This window comes from Malania oleifera, chromosome 13 (assembly GCF_029873635.1).
Source record: "Malania oleifera isolate guangnan ecotype guangnan chromosome 13, ASM2987363v1, whole genome shotgun sequence".
NCBI classification, from domain to species: domain Eukaryota; kingdom Viridiplantae; phylum Streptophyta; class Magnoliopsida; order Santalales; family Ximeniaceae; genus Malania; species Malania oleifera.
Window position 1 is genome coordinate 25142099 of NC_080429.1, and position 16457 is coordinate 25158555.

At 31.9% G+C, this 16457-nt stretch overlaps 1 protein-coding gene across 1 annotated transcript; it reads right to left on the reverse strand.

Annotated features, from left to right (window-relative positions):
* Window positions 1-5092: 5092 nt before the first annotated feature.
* On the reverse strand, window positions 5093-14294 carry LOC131145555 (protein DEHYDRATION-INDUCED 19 homolog 6-like). The gene is made up of 5 exons (XM_058094702.1): window positions 13952-14294; window positions 13330-13472; window positions 11961-12038; window positions 11636-11880; window positions 5093-5501 (listed from the first exon to the last, which is right to left on the reverse strand). Exons 1-5 carry the CDS (start codon window positions 14028-14030, stop codon window positions 5399-5401), a joined length of 648 nt encoding a protein of 215 aa, XP_057950685.1. The 5' UTR covers window positions 14031-14294; the 3' UTR covers window positions 5093-5398.
* Between the last annotated feature and the right edge of the window lie 2163 nt (window positions 14295-16457).

Below are 16457 nucleotides of genomic sequence, written 5' to 3' on the forward strand. Positions count from 1 at the left end.
CTTATGTGATTCCACTTACGTCATGTTTGGTTTGTTGGTTTGCAAAGTAAAATGATGTTGGAGTGGAATAAAATGAAAATTTGAATAGAAAGAATGAAGAAAATAAATGATAAACTCGATCTCATTTTGTGTATCCCCATTCCATTTCTACGTACCAAACATGCAGCTATTCCTTACTTGCTAATATGCAGATTTTTTGACCTGCACTATAGAATGAAATCAATTGTGCTAAATTATTATTAATTTTAGCCAATCCATCAAAGTTGATTGTAGCATGGAAAAAGGCGGTAATTCTTAGCTAATATAATGCCTCTCGACACCTTTCCCTTGGTTATGATTAATATTAGTCATCCTGCAATTAAAATTTGATGTAATCAAAGAACATATTTGAAAGAACTATGAAGAACAAAATATGGATCAAATATAGCTAGAAGCACTATCCTACTCCTTTGTTCCGTAATATTCTAAAGCGCAATCCTATTCCTCAATGGCTTGGGCAAGGCAAGGATTAGGTGTTCACGACAGGTTGGGAATAAAATCCTAGATTGAATTTTTGAGGATGTGGTCTGGGTTGAATTGGATTGGTGGTTTATCTTGTTTGAAGACACAGTAGAAAAAATAAAAAAGGGGGGGGGGGGGGGGGGGGGGGGGGGGGGGGGGGGGGGGGAGAGGAGGGGGATGGGGGTGAGAGTTTTGCCGGACAATAATATGTTATATTTGAAAATGCTATTTACATTAGTGTGAACTAAGTTAAATATATTATTGATAGATTTTTCATTAAAAAAAAATATCAATGTAACAATATAATATAGGGCAAAGGGCATTTGTTTTCCTTGAGGTTTGACAAAATGATAGAGATCTCTCCAGAGGTTTTAAAAGTATCACAAACCTCATGAAATGTCATAAACCTTTCCTATGATTTGACAAAAAGACACAAATTTTTCCTAAATTTATCTTTTTGTAAAATATAGGTGAGGTTTGTGCCTTTTTGGCGAACTTCCAAAGAGATTTCTGGAATTCTTGAAATCTTATAAGAGACCCCTAAAATTTTGAAACCTTAAGGGAGGAGGTCATTATCTTTTGCCATTTTATCCCCCCACAAAACAATCTTTGCTTAAGGTAACATGTTATTTACCACCCACTAGTTGAAGCTAAAAAGAAAAGTGATACTATCAACACCCTTAATAGTTCAAATAGGTAGAAGATGACATTGCCCAAGAGTATCAAGGGATCAATGCATATGAAAGCCTCAAGGTAACATGCAACTTCTCCAATTATCCGTTCATGGGACTCCCGATCCCATATGAAGCCCAAAACACCCCTTGAGGATGTCAAAAGCACATACATGTGCTCTTCTTAGAGTACTCATTAATACCCAGAAGGACACTAACAGAGGTAGGTCGCTTACCCGATGTTCCTCCAAAAGTGATATCTCATATGCATTCTCGTCACATAATCAACCATCGATATAATGATCATATCGCTGCCCAAGGAGGCCACCAAGGCAATTGCCTTGATCCACCACAATGGCATAGTAACATTCAGAATAAATTTTATGACATCTTCATAAATCCACGTTAAGTGAAATTCATGGACCTAAACGCCGTAACATCCAAAGTTGCCCAACAAGCCATTTGACATGGTTACAAGAATGTAGTAGTGTGACACTAGGCACGATTCAAGCCCAACCAAGAAGAAAAGAGATTAAGCTCAATATAAGCTAGCCCAAAATCATAATGTTCAATAGTAAAATAGTGATTAAAGAACTCAAACATGGCTTCTAAACTACTGAAGCTCAACCATTGTTCTTGATGTCAACAACCATTTTTGCACAAATCTACTATGAGTCTATGACCTATGACAGAGTAAGATTCATATGATGTAGAAAATTATTTTATGTACTCGAACTTACTCGTCAATTTGTTATTGTTCCAACAATATTCCTATATGACATGAAATCAATCCAGAACACTAGATGTCTTGAAACTATAATAACAATGACACAATGCGTATTTAAGTCGAGTCAAGTCAATTCGAAATATTAAAATACTAGAACTCAACTTGAACCCGATCGATTCCATAATTGTTAAACTTGAACTCAACTTGGCTACAAGTTCATAAAACTCTTGCATGACTTGATTAAACTCGACTCAATTATAAATTAAAATTAAAATATATAAAGAATTTATATATATATATATATATATAATGTACATATAATATTAATTATATTTATAAAATGATATTATATGACATATATAATATAAAATAATAAAATTAAAAAGTTTGATTAAGCTTAAAATTTGACTTGAGTACTATTATTGACGTCGAACAAGCTCAAACTTATATTAAGCATATCAAAATTATAGGTTGAACAAATCGAACTTTGAGCTAGCCCAGCTTAGCTAACGATCCTATTTATATCATACATTACATTAAAAAAGTGAGCACACAAAAAAAAAAAAAAAAAATTCAATAGAAACAAAAACAAACATAAATGTGGTCAAGTATTTCACTCTGGCGGTTTCTTCTATCCCACTCCCTAGTCTTCCAAAAACAACGCCCATCAGAAAGCACAAAGCTCAAAACAGAATAAATTTGAGGGTCTGTCTAGTATAGTTATTATTTTTTATTTCTATCTCCACAGTGAAGAAATAGATTATAAAAACTCATTTGTTTATGTTGTTAGTTTTGTTTCTATTGCAAGTTTTTAGCTGTTTGTCAAAAAAAATTGAAAATTAAATTTAATGATTTTTAATTATTTTGACAATTTCTTGTCAGAAATTTTAATATTCAGAAATAGTTTTTTTATTCTTAAATTATTTATTTTATACACTTTTAAATTAAAATCAAAATTAAATGATCATATGAATTTAAATATAATTAAAAGAAAAATATACATAAATTGTAAAAAAAACAATAATAAAGTCAATTACAAAATACTTTTACTATTTTTCACTTTTCATTGTCATGTCCAACAAAATTTTTATTGTAAAGTAAATTTTGAAAATAGAACAATTAAGTTAAATAAATATTATTTTTATTATAATAATTTTTTGACGTGTATTATTTGTAATTTTATTACTTTAACCATATTTTTATAATATTATTTGTTTAAAGATGAAATTAAATATTTTTTAATTTATATTAGTTTTATAAATATTAACTTAACAAGTTGATGGTTTCTAGTCTTTAATTTCTATTTCTAACTTTTTATTTTTATTTCTCTAATTTTTTACAGTGATACTACTCATTGCTCTTTTAGATGCAACAATTATTTTTTCTAAAACTCAACTCTGTTCCAACTACCAAATTACCAAAGAGGAATGAAATGAATCAACTGTCCATTTTTTCGTATGTTCCATTCAAATTTTTATTCTATTCCTTTCTTACGTCATTTTATTTTGCGAACTACCATAAATCAAACATGATATTATGGTTTGTCTTCACATAGGTTATGCCTGCTCAATTATAAAAAATAATATTAATTATTTCTTTTCTAGTTTTAAAAATGTATGGAAGGTTTAAAAATATCCTTCTATTATTTTCTAGATTTTTTGTGCACGTCTTGAAAAGTAGAAAACAAGACGACACTTTAATTGTATGGAATCCTAAAAAATGAAGATTACGTTTCACTGCGCTGTGCTCTCCGAATGTGCTAAATCATCAAAAACGTGCCACTTTGTTTTCGTATAAAAGGTTGAAAAATATCCTTCTAGATTTCTCATGTACATCTTGAAAAGTAGAAAACAAGATGACACTTAAGTTATTTGGAGTTCTAAAAAATGAAGATTATGTTTCACTGCTCTGTGCTCTCCAAATGTGCTAAATCCACGAGTACCATGTAAACCTGCAGGCTGCCAAGAAAACAGAATGGCAAGAACTTGCAATCGTAAAAAAATCATTGATGGAACCTCCAAATCCATTCTCCATTTTCCAAAGGCTACCTTTAACCCTATGGATATTTAAAGAGGCTTGAATTTGAATTTGAATTTGTATAGAACTCGACTAAAATGTAATATAAAATTGCATTTAAATTTGCCCATATCCAATATTCAAAATCTGTGCTTCCTAACACAGCTCAAGAGCTTTTTGTTGCCATAATGTCCCTACTTACATGTGGAAAATATAGATGGTACGTTGTTTCACACTTTTCATGGCATAAAATACAAGAGATGGGTCTCCTTTGACCCATGTTACAAGTTTATTAATGGTAACAATTATATTGAAAACAAACCAAGTAATGTACATATCCTTAGGTATATGTTTTTTCAAGCCCCAGGAAAAAAATAGAATTCCTAATTCTGAAACAACCCCCCCGACACGTTAGGGGGGAAAACCCTATAGGATCAGGTTCCAACAAACTCTTATCAGCTTCTTCCTTATATGGGATCAGCTCAGAAAGGTTTTTGAGCAAAAATCCAAGAAAGCAGGAGATTAGAAGATTGGCCAATTCCAGAAATTATTGTCCCCCTCAACCTCTGCAACTCTTAAATCAATTCAAAGACCAAACATTTGAAGAAAGGGAGTGCTTTATGACAGAATATGAGGACTTACAAAATGCCTTTTATCAAAGAAAAAGGAAGAAGATAATATCAACAAAGTGCTCCGTGCAGCAGGGAAATTCTTCTACCCTGGCTGCCAAAACTTTTTTTCTCCTACTGCACTTCTGCGGTACATTGACAGTAAGCTCATAAGGAGTACCATATGCACTTGTAAAATATATTACAGCAGGCAATGGGTCTAAAATCTAAATTGATTTCCCGAGTTTTGGATTTAAAGTCAATGAACTAGCATTAATCTGATCCAGGAGTTGTGACTGTAGAGATTGCAGTGCAGCAACAAATCATTCTCGGTTATGTTCCACCTGGATTAAAGGACCTTGCATTAAACCTATTTGTTCCAGAACTTTGTAATTTGATGAACTAAGCAATCTTAAAACCTAACCTTAATGCACACTTTGGACAGCTACAGTTGTTTGCATTTGCCATCCTAAACTAGCTTCAGCCATATGGGAATGGAAATAAATTATCTGTATATAAAATATGAGGTTGTGCCTAGAAACTAAAGAATAAATACCTAGCAGAAAATGTGAAATTAAAGGCATCTGTCCCTATTCATTACAAATTAACATAGCTTTCATATGGGTCGTGGTTCCATACAGATACTAATATTAAAGACTTCTATACAATTAATGGATATACAATGCCCTCAATGTAGCCACAACTGACAAATGGAGAACTTGTCAACCATTTTCAAGTTCTTCCAGAAAACCAATCATAAAAAAAATAATTTTCCCCTGAAAATTATGCATGCACTAATATCCAAACCTGACCTCCATTGATACAGCTTAATTGATGAGTTATGACCAAAGCATCCCCTCGAGGTGAGGAACATCCTAGAAAATGATAGAGAATACCAGCTCCTGACAGAACGCTGCTCTCTGAATTCTCTCTTTGTAATCCTGTTCATTGCCTTCATTCATTATTGATGGTTCAGAGCTGCACAAATAAAAAGATTTAGCCCAATCTCTCTCTTCATTCTTAAATCACTTCTACATTTTTGTCCTGTGCTAGGTGGACTCGCAGAGGAAATTTTGGAATGGGCAATGGGTAATATTCCCATCACACATTTCAATATTTCAATTGAATGTAAACACAGGATCAATTACAAGAAAAACATCACCCCAGATTTTTTAAATTCAACAAGGAAAATATGAAAATAACGCATGCACAAAGAATGTTGAAGTCATGCTAATATATTTGGTTAACAAAATGGAATAACCTACGGAATGTTTATAGCATATGAGCATAATAGTTTACTTGAAGGGAGGAAAAAAATTTAAGGTAATTACTAAGCAAAAGTTGATTTTGTCCAACCAAAATGGAATAGTTTAAGAAGAGACATTCTCATGATGAAATTTGGGATAATTATCCATAGATTTCATGTTGGTTGGAATGGAATTGAAGCAGTAAATGAATCAATGCAGACAAAGAATTGCTATTGAAATGCATCTATTATATTTGTGTTCGTAGCATGGAATGACCGGTGGAATAGCAATTTTGACTCCTTTCTAATGTTTGGTATTCTTCTATGCTAGCTATAATGAAATGAAAAATAATTTATTTTTCGAAGATGCACCTACTATAGAACTATTTAATTTTATCATTTTTTAAATACATGAATTCAATACAACATTATTTTTTATTAAACATTGTTGCATTTTTTTCAAGTCATGATATTTTTACATTTTAATAATATTATTATTAATAAATGATATTTTAGAATGGATTTTCCCATTGTATTTCAAAGTAGTAGCAGCTTTATAATATGTTATTACTACTACTCAGAGTTATTAGAAAATGCAAACACATTCGCATACCATGTATTGGTATGGAAATTCTGAAACACGGTTCATTTTCCCGCTGGAATGCCAAATCTATCTATCACAGACTTAATTCAATGTTTTGCACATAACATACCTTTTATCATTTAAAAGTGGGGAATCATCACATATTAAGTCTATTTCTACCATTATTAATCTATTTCAAAATGGAACATCTCTTCTACATTTAGAAACACCTCAAAATATACAAGTGCTATTACACTTTTTTCACCAATATATCTTTTAAAGTATATCCCCAACATTCCACATTTTAGAGCATGTATCGTACCACGATCTGGCTCCTGTTCTACATACTAGAGCATTTCACTTTCTAGGTAATATTGCTGCTGCTACTATTATTATTGATACTGTTATTATTTTTTATTGTTTAATGATATTAATAATTATTGTTTTATTATTACTGCTGTGGCTGTTATTTTTATTTTAAAACTATTTTATTTGTTATTAGTATTCTTGTAAATAATTATTTTACTATTACTGTTGTCATTTTTATTATTTTTCTATTGTTTTTACAATAATACTAATATTATTATTTTTTAATTACTATTATTGGTGTTAGACATGGATGAGACATGGTTTGCTTGTGCTTTTTTTGAATATATATTATATTATCTAAAGAAGGTTATAGTTGTCCTTCTAAGAGGGACTATGGAGGGAATTAAAATCCCTACCTGTAAGAGGAATCACCATAGACTGGGGGAATCAACATTTGGGCTGAAATGTAATTACATCCTAATTTATGCAAACCAAACATGAGGAATAGGATGTGGAGCCAAATTTGTGATTCTATTCCAATCTTGAATCCGCAAATAAAACAGGGGGAAAGAGTAGGACTGCTTAACGAGGCTATATTTCCAAATCAATGTTTTAAGCATTGAGCATTAAGGCTTCAGATGACCATAATAAAAGGTGTAAACCTCAAAGCATATTCTTCACATGTACATAAATGATTTGATAGATAATAATTTTTCGCAAAAAACAGCTATAAGTAATATTTATGGATTAACATGAATTTTTATAGAATGTTAAATCAATCTCTATTTTCAAATGCAGAGTCTTTTGTATATCACTTTGCAAGGTATCAACATTTTGATATTAATTTATTTAAATTTTAAACTAAAAATAGAAATTAAAGAAAAAATAAACAATGCATATATTATTGTGGGGCCACCCAGGCCTCTGTGTAGCTTCATCCCTCACCATGATTAAAACTGCAAGTAGAAGTATAATGAGTCCTATGCATGGTCTTAAATTTCCATGAAATTGTCAAAATTTATGTTGAAATTTCCGGTTTCTGTCACCCTTGAAATCGAAATGGCAGTCAATTTCCATCTTGCATAATTTCCATCGAAATCTCAACGAATCATCCCGAAATTAATCGAAATCTCAAAATTTCAGCGAAACTTGTCGAAATTTTAACTATACAATGAAATTTCCTCAGAATTCAAATAAGAGATTTAGGAGTGAAGTGAAATTTCTCTTTTATTTTATTTTATTTATTTTTATCAAAACAAAATATTATTAAAAATGCTTTTGAAATTATATGAAAAAAATAAACTTACAGCAGCATTTTATTTAACCATTTATGTCTAAATTATCATTATTTGTATAATAAATAATATTTAAATGATTTATGAATTTCATTTGTATGAACTGAATATGTTTACTGTACATTATCTTATAAATATGTTTTATACGCATACTATATAACAACTTTTCCACCACATACATAACATAGATGTATTTAACTTGTAATATATTAGTCCTAAAACTTACATTATTATGTTTGTTAACCATTTCTAAAGTTTCACAAAGAATTCCATACTTTACTACAGATTTCCGTTATTTTTTCAAATCAAAATCGAAATTGACATCGAAATCAAAATTTCTGTTGAAATTTCCGTACTTTTGGAGCTTTGAAATTTGAGTCAAAATCGAAATTTAAGACCTTAGTCCTATGTAAATCATATGAAGTCAGGTGCACGACTCATTAGCAATGGCATGAGGTCGTATCTCTTTCATGTGTAGGTCATATGCCTTTTTCATGCCTAATAAAATAATCTAAATGTTGAGCAAGTCTACACTACCCTATAAAGTGCAGCCCCTACATTTTCAGGTTTCATGCCAACAGCTACGTGTTCAGTGTTCCTCAGGACCTATGCATGCTCAAGATGCTGTTGAAAAGCCTGGTCAGCATAGTATTACATTTAAACTTCAAATTTCAAAACTACGGTAAATATTCTAAAAACATTTCAAAACAATTACATAACTAAATTATGCTAAAAACATAAAATAACTTTTGGCAAAGACCAACATACCACCCCAGAGAGCGTTTCATTTTAATTCAACATCCATAAACACAATTCCCAAAATACTTGGTGACTTACTCACTGAATTAATATATATTATTTTAAATAAAATGTTATTTAATATATGGCAGACAGATGTTTCTAAAGACTTGCCACATATATAAAGATGGTACAGACTACACAGAAAATTGATCCCCCAAACTTACATATTTTCTGCAGTGTTTTATCAAAGCTTTTGCATTTTTTTTCTACCGATTCAGACTTTGTTGAGTTTCTAGTCTTAGTGTAGAATCTTATCCAGGGTAGGTTGGTTATGGTATTGAATCCATGGAAGTCAAAACTCTGGAGAGAGGTAAACATTAGAATTTCCTGTAGCTATGAGTCCCCTTTCTTCTCATTTTACTTAATGAAAGACCTGGACCTCAACAGACACACCACACCATCTTCTCTCCATCCTTTGTTCTTCATTTTCAGAAATTTTCCTCAAAATAAATATTCGAATGCATACAATCTATATTTTCCCATATATGAAAATTTTTCAGCAAGTTTTTACAGTTTCAACCTCTTTATTCACTATCTCATTCCAAGTTATTTTAGGTCTATCCCTACCTCTTCTACTGCCCATCACAGTAACTAATTCACGCTTCCTCATTGGTACACTATGTGGCCTATGTTGCAGGTGCTCAAACCATTTGAGTCATCCTTTCCTTGTCTTATCTTCTATAAGAATTACATCTAATTTACGACAAATATGTTTATTTCTTAATTTATCTTTTCATGTTATACCACTCATCCATCTAAGCATTCTCATCTCGGCAACTTTTACTTTTTGGATATGTCGTTTCTTAGTCACCCAACACTCTAATCCATATAGCATAGCTGGTCTTACAATCGTTCCATAAAACTTCCCTTTTAATTTTAAGGGTATTCTATGATCACAAAGCAAAACTTGAAGCATTTCTCCATTTTACCCAACTTGCTTTAATTTCACGTATTACATGTTCTTCAATTTCTCCTTCAGCTTACATAATAGACCCAAGGTATCAAAATTATTAGTTCTATTCAAGTTTAACTTTGTTTCAAATATTCCTCCTACTATTATTGAAATTACATTTCATATATTTTGTCTTATTTATACTTATCCTAAAGTCTCTAGATTCTAAAACTTCTCTCCATAATTCTAACTTAGATGCTATTCCACCCCTAGTTTCATCAATAAAGACAATATCATCCGCAAACAACATACACCGTAGAACCTAATTTTGCATACTCCTAGTAAGTTCATCCATCACTAAATCAAAAAGGTAAGGGATTAAAGAAGATCTTTGATGTACACCTATTGTGATTGAAAATTCTCTAGTAGCAACACACTCCCCTCAATTAATTCCATACATGAACACATCAATTCCACCCATGAAGACACTTCAATTCCACCCACATGAAGACACTTCAATTTCATCCATGAAGACACATCAGCAAATCCCTTACCAATTAAAGAAGAATTTAAACATTCAAACCGTTGCTGCACACTTATTGAAGATCTGATTCCAATCTTCAAGGAGCCTCAAGGAGCCGAATTTTTTGAAATTCAAAATACAACAACTATATCATTCATCCCCTATAAATACCCATGCTTGTGTCCTCTCTAAAGCATGTAGTGTTCACGGCTCAGTATTGGAATAAAATAATATTGTTCTTCGTGTTTATGTTTTTCTTTATCTCCACCTATAGTCCTAATACAAGTCATTAATCTATCATAGATATCCTTAATGACAATATTATACCTACTACATACACCCTTTCTTTCTAAAATCAACCACAAAACTTTCCTATGTACCCTATTATACGCTACTTTAAGTTAATAAATATCATATGCAAGTCTCTCTTCTTTTCCCCAAACTTTTTAATGAATCGTTTTAAAAGATATATGGCTTCAATAGGAAATCTCTCAGACATAAAACACTATCTTTTAAGTTTTTGTCTACAATAATTCTTATTACCATTCTTTGGTTTTTCTTTTCTAGTATACCAAAGTTTAAATCTTGATCTTCCAATTTCTATAGCTTTCTTCTCTACCCATCTAATTTCTTGATGGCATATTATACTAGTTTTTCTTCTAATCATTGTGTCCACAATTTCCATACTTTTAACTGAAAGTGTCTCTATATTCCAAGTTGCTAATTTAATCCTAGTCTCTTGAGTTAGCTTCTTTACCCGCCCACGTCTAGAATAATACTGGAACCCTCGCATATCTGACACCGTACCGAAGTGTTGACACGACATGTCACTTCACTGCAACAACCTAGCCCGCCCTCACCCACTTTTCGCTACACCTGAGTGGTATAAGTGCAACATGTCACTCGTAGGGGATGTCATAGCAAATAATCGGAAATGATTCATATCATAATGATATGATAAGTTTTATGATACCTAACACAACCATCCACCTTTACTTGGGCTTGGGACCGACTGTGTGTGAAAAGATTACTACATTAAGTGCATCACAGGCAGAGTTATATGAAATGACATCTCTAAATTTCAAAAATATGCAAGATAAGTTAGCTAGCATGATTTTATGTAAACATAACATATAAATACTTGTATCATTTTAGTAGTTTCTACTTTTCATGTCAAATCATACTAAATTATGATGCATTGGCTCAAAAATTTTCAAATCACTAGCTAGTCTTTTTATTAGGGTTTTCAAAACCACATAACAAATATAACAACCTTCGAGAAACATGCAAGGAAAGATTGTCCCACATTGGAAAGTTACGAAAAGGAATGTGTTTGTAAGCATGTGTTTCCATGCCTTGTAACTTACGTGCCTATAACTTACCCACATCATCCATTACTGCATTTATTTTTATCAACAACCATCAATAAATTAAAGTTCCATCATGTTGCAAAAAAAGAATACCTTTTCACATCAGAAGTGGTGGAGAATCCTTTCATGGAATATTTATCTTGTTGGTTAACTTCAAGATCTAGAAGAGGTATATTGCACAAAAATGGTGAGAGGAGTGGATCAGGTGCAGAGTCATGAGGAATACCCCTGCTATTTGTTGTAGTTGAGCCAAGAAAAGAGCTCAGTTCTCGCAGTTCTTTGCCAAGCGTTGCAGGATTATTCATCCAGAGACTGGACCTATGAGCTTTTCTCCTTCGCTGCAAAGAATGCAACAATGTTTACAAAGCCAACACTTTCTATGATATTAGTCAATAGTGCCAGTTAACGATATTGATACCTTCAATGAATGTGCATGCTGCTCTCTAAAATGTCCCATTACATCTTTGCCTAGATTTGCTGCACATATAGGACAGACCTGATATATAAAAAAGAAAAGGTGATTAACTTCATCAAACAAAGATCATAGGAGATATCAAATAAATGTGTATGGAGCACAATAAATCTTTTAATTATGTTTTTCTACTACAATTGATTTCCTGGTGGCTTTTTGGTCTCACTGATAATATTAGGATGAAAAATATGATCCAAAAAATAAATCTCAGGTGGTAAACTCAAAGCTCTAATGGTAAAATGGCCACAGTTTGAGTCTTAGAGGCTATTGCATTCCATTTGAGATAATACCTTGGTATTTAAGTGAAGAAGGGTAAAGGAGCGGACCCATTATCCCAGTGGATTAGTTGAGTGTCCAAAGGATCTCGGACACCATTATTTCAAACATATATATATATATATATATATATATATATATATATATATATGTATTATATAGGCCCAAATATGCATGTTAGATGCAGTGTATTCTGTTGGGAGAAACAACAATAGTCAAACTCTTTGTGTGAATCTGCATATTCTGTTGGGAGAAACAGCAATATATATGCATATTCAGGTGTCACATTGTACCTTTTCCTTGCAATGGGACATGAGACACATGGGCTACAAAAGTGTCAAAATGAAAAGAAGTTATATAAAACACAACACTTCAACCAATTGTCTACATAACATAAGGAGTGCACAGCACTATCTAATACATCTTCAGGAGATTTAGAGTGTGCTCCTCTTCTCCTTTTGACTTGCTTTGCTAGACATTCATATTTTCCGACATGCTGGACATCGCATCCATTATGCTCATGCCAGTAGTTTTCGACTAATGTATGTTCTAGATCACATATTTAAACTATTTAATTTCCATTCATTTGCAATGCAGATTCTCTTTCCAAAATAAGTCACTAGGGTGAAACCATTTGGCAGGAAACATGAAGGAAAGAAACCATGATTGACTAACAAGCAGAAGAACATAAGATCTTGTCGATTAGCAGTACTTTCAACACTTCACACTCCTTTTAATGCTTATCAAGGTTAATTTCTCTGTCTAGTGTTTGATTTACTTGCATTCTCTAGATTTTAGGCTCTCCCTAGCTAGATATAAAATATCAAGGGTCGAAATCCACAACTTCCAGCCTTCAGTTAAACCCACGAGTAACAAGTACACAAAAATGTGAAATTTCTGGACATTTGGGATTAGTCAGGGAGAATTGGATTGTCCAATATGATTCTGGTACCCATGTAGTACTCCAAAACGCTAACAAAAATAGACTTTCTTTTTTTCCAAACATAACATAAATAGAGCACATAAAAAGGCTACATACAGCATTTCTAAAATCAAAGCAATGCTCTTCCTGAAGATGGGAACAAAGTACAGCTAGTTCAATATCCACACAGCAGAAGGGGCATGGAAAGCATGCTCTCGCATCATCATCTCCTTCTGAATCGTCCAAGATCAAATGATTATCTGTTCCACATAAGAAAACAAATGGATATTTGGATAAGAATTTCACAAATCTAACCACTACTCATGCATGTTGCTGGTTATTAAAAGAGACTTACAAAGCTAAAAAGAAAAATGCCCAACAATTACATCTTCTATACCGCCAGAAAAAGTCCCTATGATTTTTTGTCACCCAACCTCTAGAATTACTGACAAGAATCATCTTGAAGGAACAAAAATAAGATGAAACACAAAATTTTGTGGAATAGTTATGAACTATGTGAGGAAATCACAAACTCATTGATACTTAAGGAAAGCATAGTTCCTAAGCAACGTCATCAATCTCCGTTAATTATATCTGAGAATAGATTTAAAAAAACAAAGTCTTCACACACAAGCAGCGAATCACCCAAATAAATCACCAACTCCAAACATTGAAGGTACAGACAAAGATCAAACTGAACCCGAAAGCCAAAACAAAAAGCAACCAACAAAATCAGTACCAGAGTGGAGCCGGGCAGCTTGGACTGCAGCGAAGTGCTTGGCGGAGTGAACCCTCGAAGCCCAGAAGTCCAAATCCATGCTTTCAGTTTTCCGGCGAGCTGGGTCTGTGTTTTCCGGCCAAGGTTGTCGGGTTCCCGGCGGCGGCTAAATGGGTGTCCCGGAATCTGAAAATAGGAGGTGGAAGATTGGTGATTGGAGGTGGTGCAGCAGGAAACAGAGTGGCAGAGGCGCTTTTTTGTAATCTGGTGATGGATGGATGGATGGACTGAGTTTTTTGGGGTTTGGATTGTTGCTCAGCTTGCGTCGGCCTCACTGCTTCGGCACTGTTTGTGGTGAAGCTTTTCTGACAAAGGAAAGGGAAGTTGACGGATGTTCGACACGTGTGCAAATTATTGAATAATTACTGTCCAGTCACAGCAAATATAAGAATTACAATTGCAGTTCTCCTTCTCCACTTTTTGATTTAGCACTATTTAAAAATGTAAAAATTAATTATTTGCTTAATTTCAGCAATGATAATGCAAAAAAGGTTGCATTAAAATTTTTAAAATAATCTAAAGTTATACTTGGTTTTCTTTTATATTTTAAAAAATAATAAATTAAATATTAAATAATCTATATTAATTCTACATTTGGAGAGCTTTGGATTTAAATTTACCTTAAGTTTAGATGAAGATAAAGTTAATACATTTAAAATATGTTTATTTACTTTGTTAGATTAGTAATGATTAAGTAATAAAAGGATCAAATTATTATTTTATTTTTTTTCTTGTTTACATCATGTTATTTTTTCAAATAAGATCTTTTTAAAATAATTTAAACGATTAGCTTGTCTTTTATAAATTACAATCTAAAAATTAGATAAAAAACTATTAGTCCACTTAAACACAATTACTGATATTATTTTTTTTTATTTCTATTTCTATATAGTGAAGAAATAGGTTATAAAAGCATATTTGTTTATATTATCAATTTTCTATTTTTATTGTTGGTTTTCAATTATTTGTGAATAAATTAAAAAATAAATATTATAATTTTCAATTGTTTTAGTAAACTAATGTCACCAGAAATTGGTTTTTTAGATTAAACTATTCATTTTAATTAAAATTAAAATAAAATAATCATATGAATTTAAATATAATTAAAATTAAAAATAATAAAAGTTAGTTGTAAAATATGTTTAGTATTTTTCAATTATCATATACAATAAGATTGTTATTGTAAAGTAAATTTTGAAATATAACAATTAAGTAAAATAATTCTAACAATTTTTTACTATTGTAAATTTTAATTTGTATTATTTTACAATTGAATCATTCAAATCATATTTTTTTTATAATATTATTTTATTTAAAGGCAAAAATTCATACTTGATTTATTTGTATTATTATGCCATTATCATCATTCGCCAACAAGCGCCATTGTTGAAAAACTAGTGGTTGAAAGATGTAGTTAAAAGAAGGTAGAGCTCTCTTCCGTTGAGAAATGTAGAGAGAGAAGGACTATTGCATGCTGGTTCAGCTAGCTGGCTACTAGTTTGACTAGCTATTGGAGAACATGACTTCATTTTGGCTAGTTGCAAAGACAGGTTAGGAGAAAATAGTCTCCTAATGTAGACACATTTTTATGTTTTAACAATCAATACTTTAGGGGAAAAAAATATCAACCTAATAGTTGCCATATAGGCACTAGTAAATGAGTACAACTTTGATGCTAATGCAGGGAACAAGATAGTACCTAATATTTTCTCAACTTTTGCTTCTATGTGTTGTAACTTGCTAAACAAAAAAAGTGTTTTTTATATATAGAGAAGATTTAAGGAGACAAAGAGGCATGAGGAGAATAAATGACAATGAGTGGGAAGAGAGAAAGTCATGTAGAGATGAAATGCTAGAGACCGTGTTAGAGAAAGAGATTATTTGAAAAAAAAAAATAAGAAAATAAAATGTGCGAGAGGAATAAAAGTCATCAAGGCTTTAATGAGGTATTTTGGACATTATATAAAATTTCAAGGATCAAATAGAAATTTAAACTCAAAGAATAGTATGATTGTGATGCCTCGAACCCGCCCAATGGGGCCCGGGTGCCACGTTTTTTCATTTACTTGTATATGATACTATAACATCAATTACGCAGCGGGAAAATAAACTAACATCCTTTATAACGTACCAAAGTTTTATATACATAACCCAAAAGATAGCATCCTCCAACATCTAGTATTCAAATATATACATCTCAGAAAACTTAAACAAAACCTTAATATATATATATATATCAAAAGTCTATAACCTCTCTATCTCTTAAAAATGCTATGCCAAGCCCCGAGCTCACAGAGTTCGATCACGCGGAGGTCTTGAAAAAGATAAAATTTCATATCGAGTGAGACATATCTCAATAAGAGGGAATAGATTAACACCAGTGTGTAGTTATCATGAGGTTTGTGTACAAAATATATAATCATCATTTACAAATTAATCCACAGTTATAAAATCATTCTCTATCCCT

Excerpts from the sequence above, each read along its gene's own strand:
- LOC131145555 (XM_058094702.1), bottom strand. The coding sequence starts at position 14,030 with ATGGATTTGGACTTCTGGGCTTCGAGGGTTCACTCCGCCAAGCACTTC. Across the intron at positions 13,473-13,951 it reads AGCTGCCCGGCTCCACTCTG|ATAATCATTTGATCTTGGAC; the intron begins GTACTGATTTTG and ends TATGTGGAACAG. Across the intron at positions 12,039-13,329 it reads GCTTTGATTTTAGAAATGCT|GTCTGTCCTATATGTGCAGC; the intron begins GTATGTAGCCTT and ends TTTATATATCAG.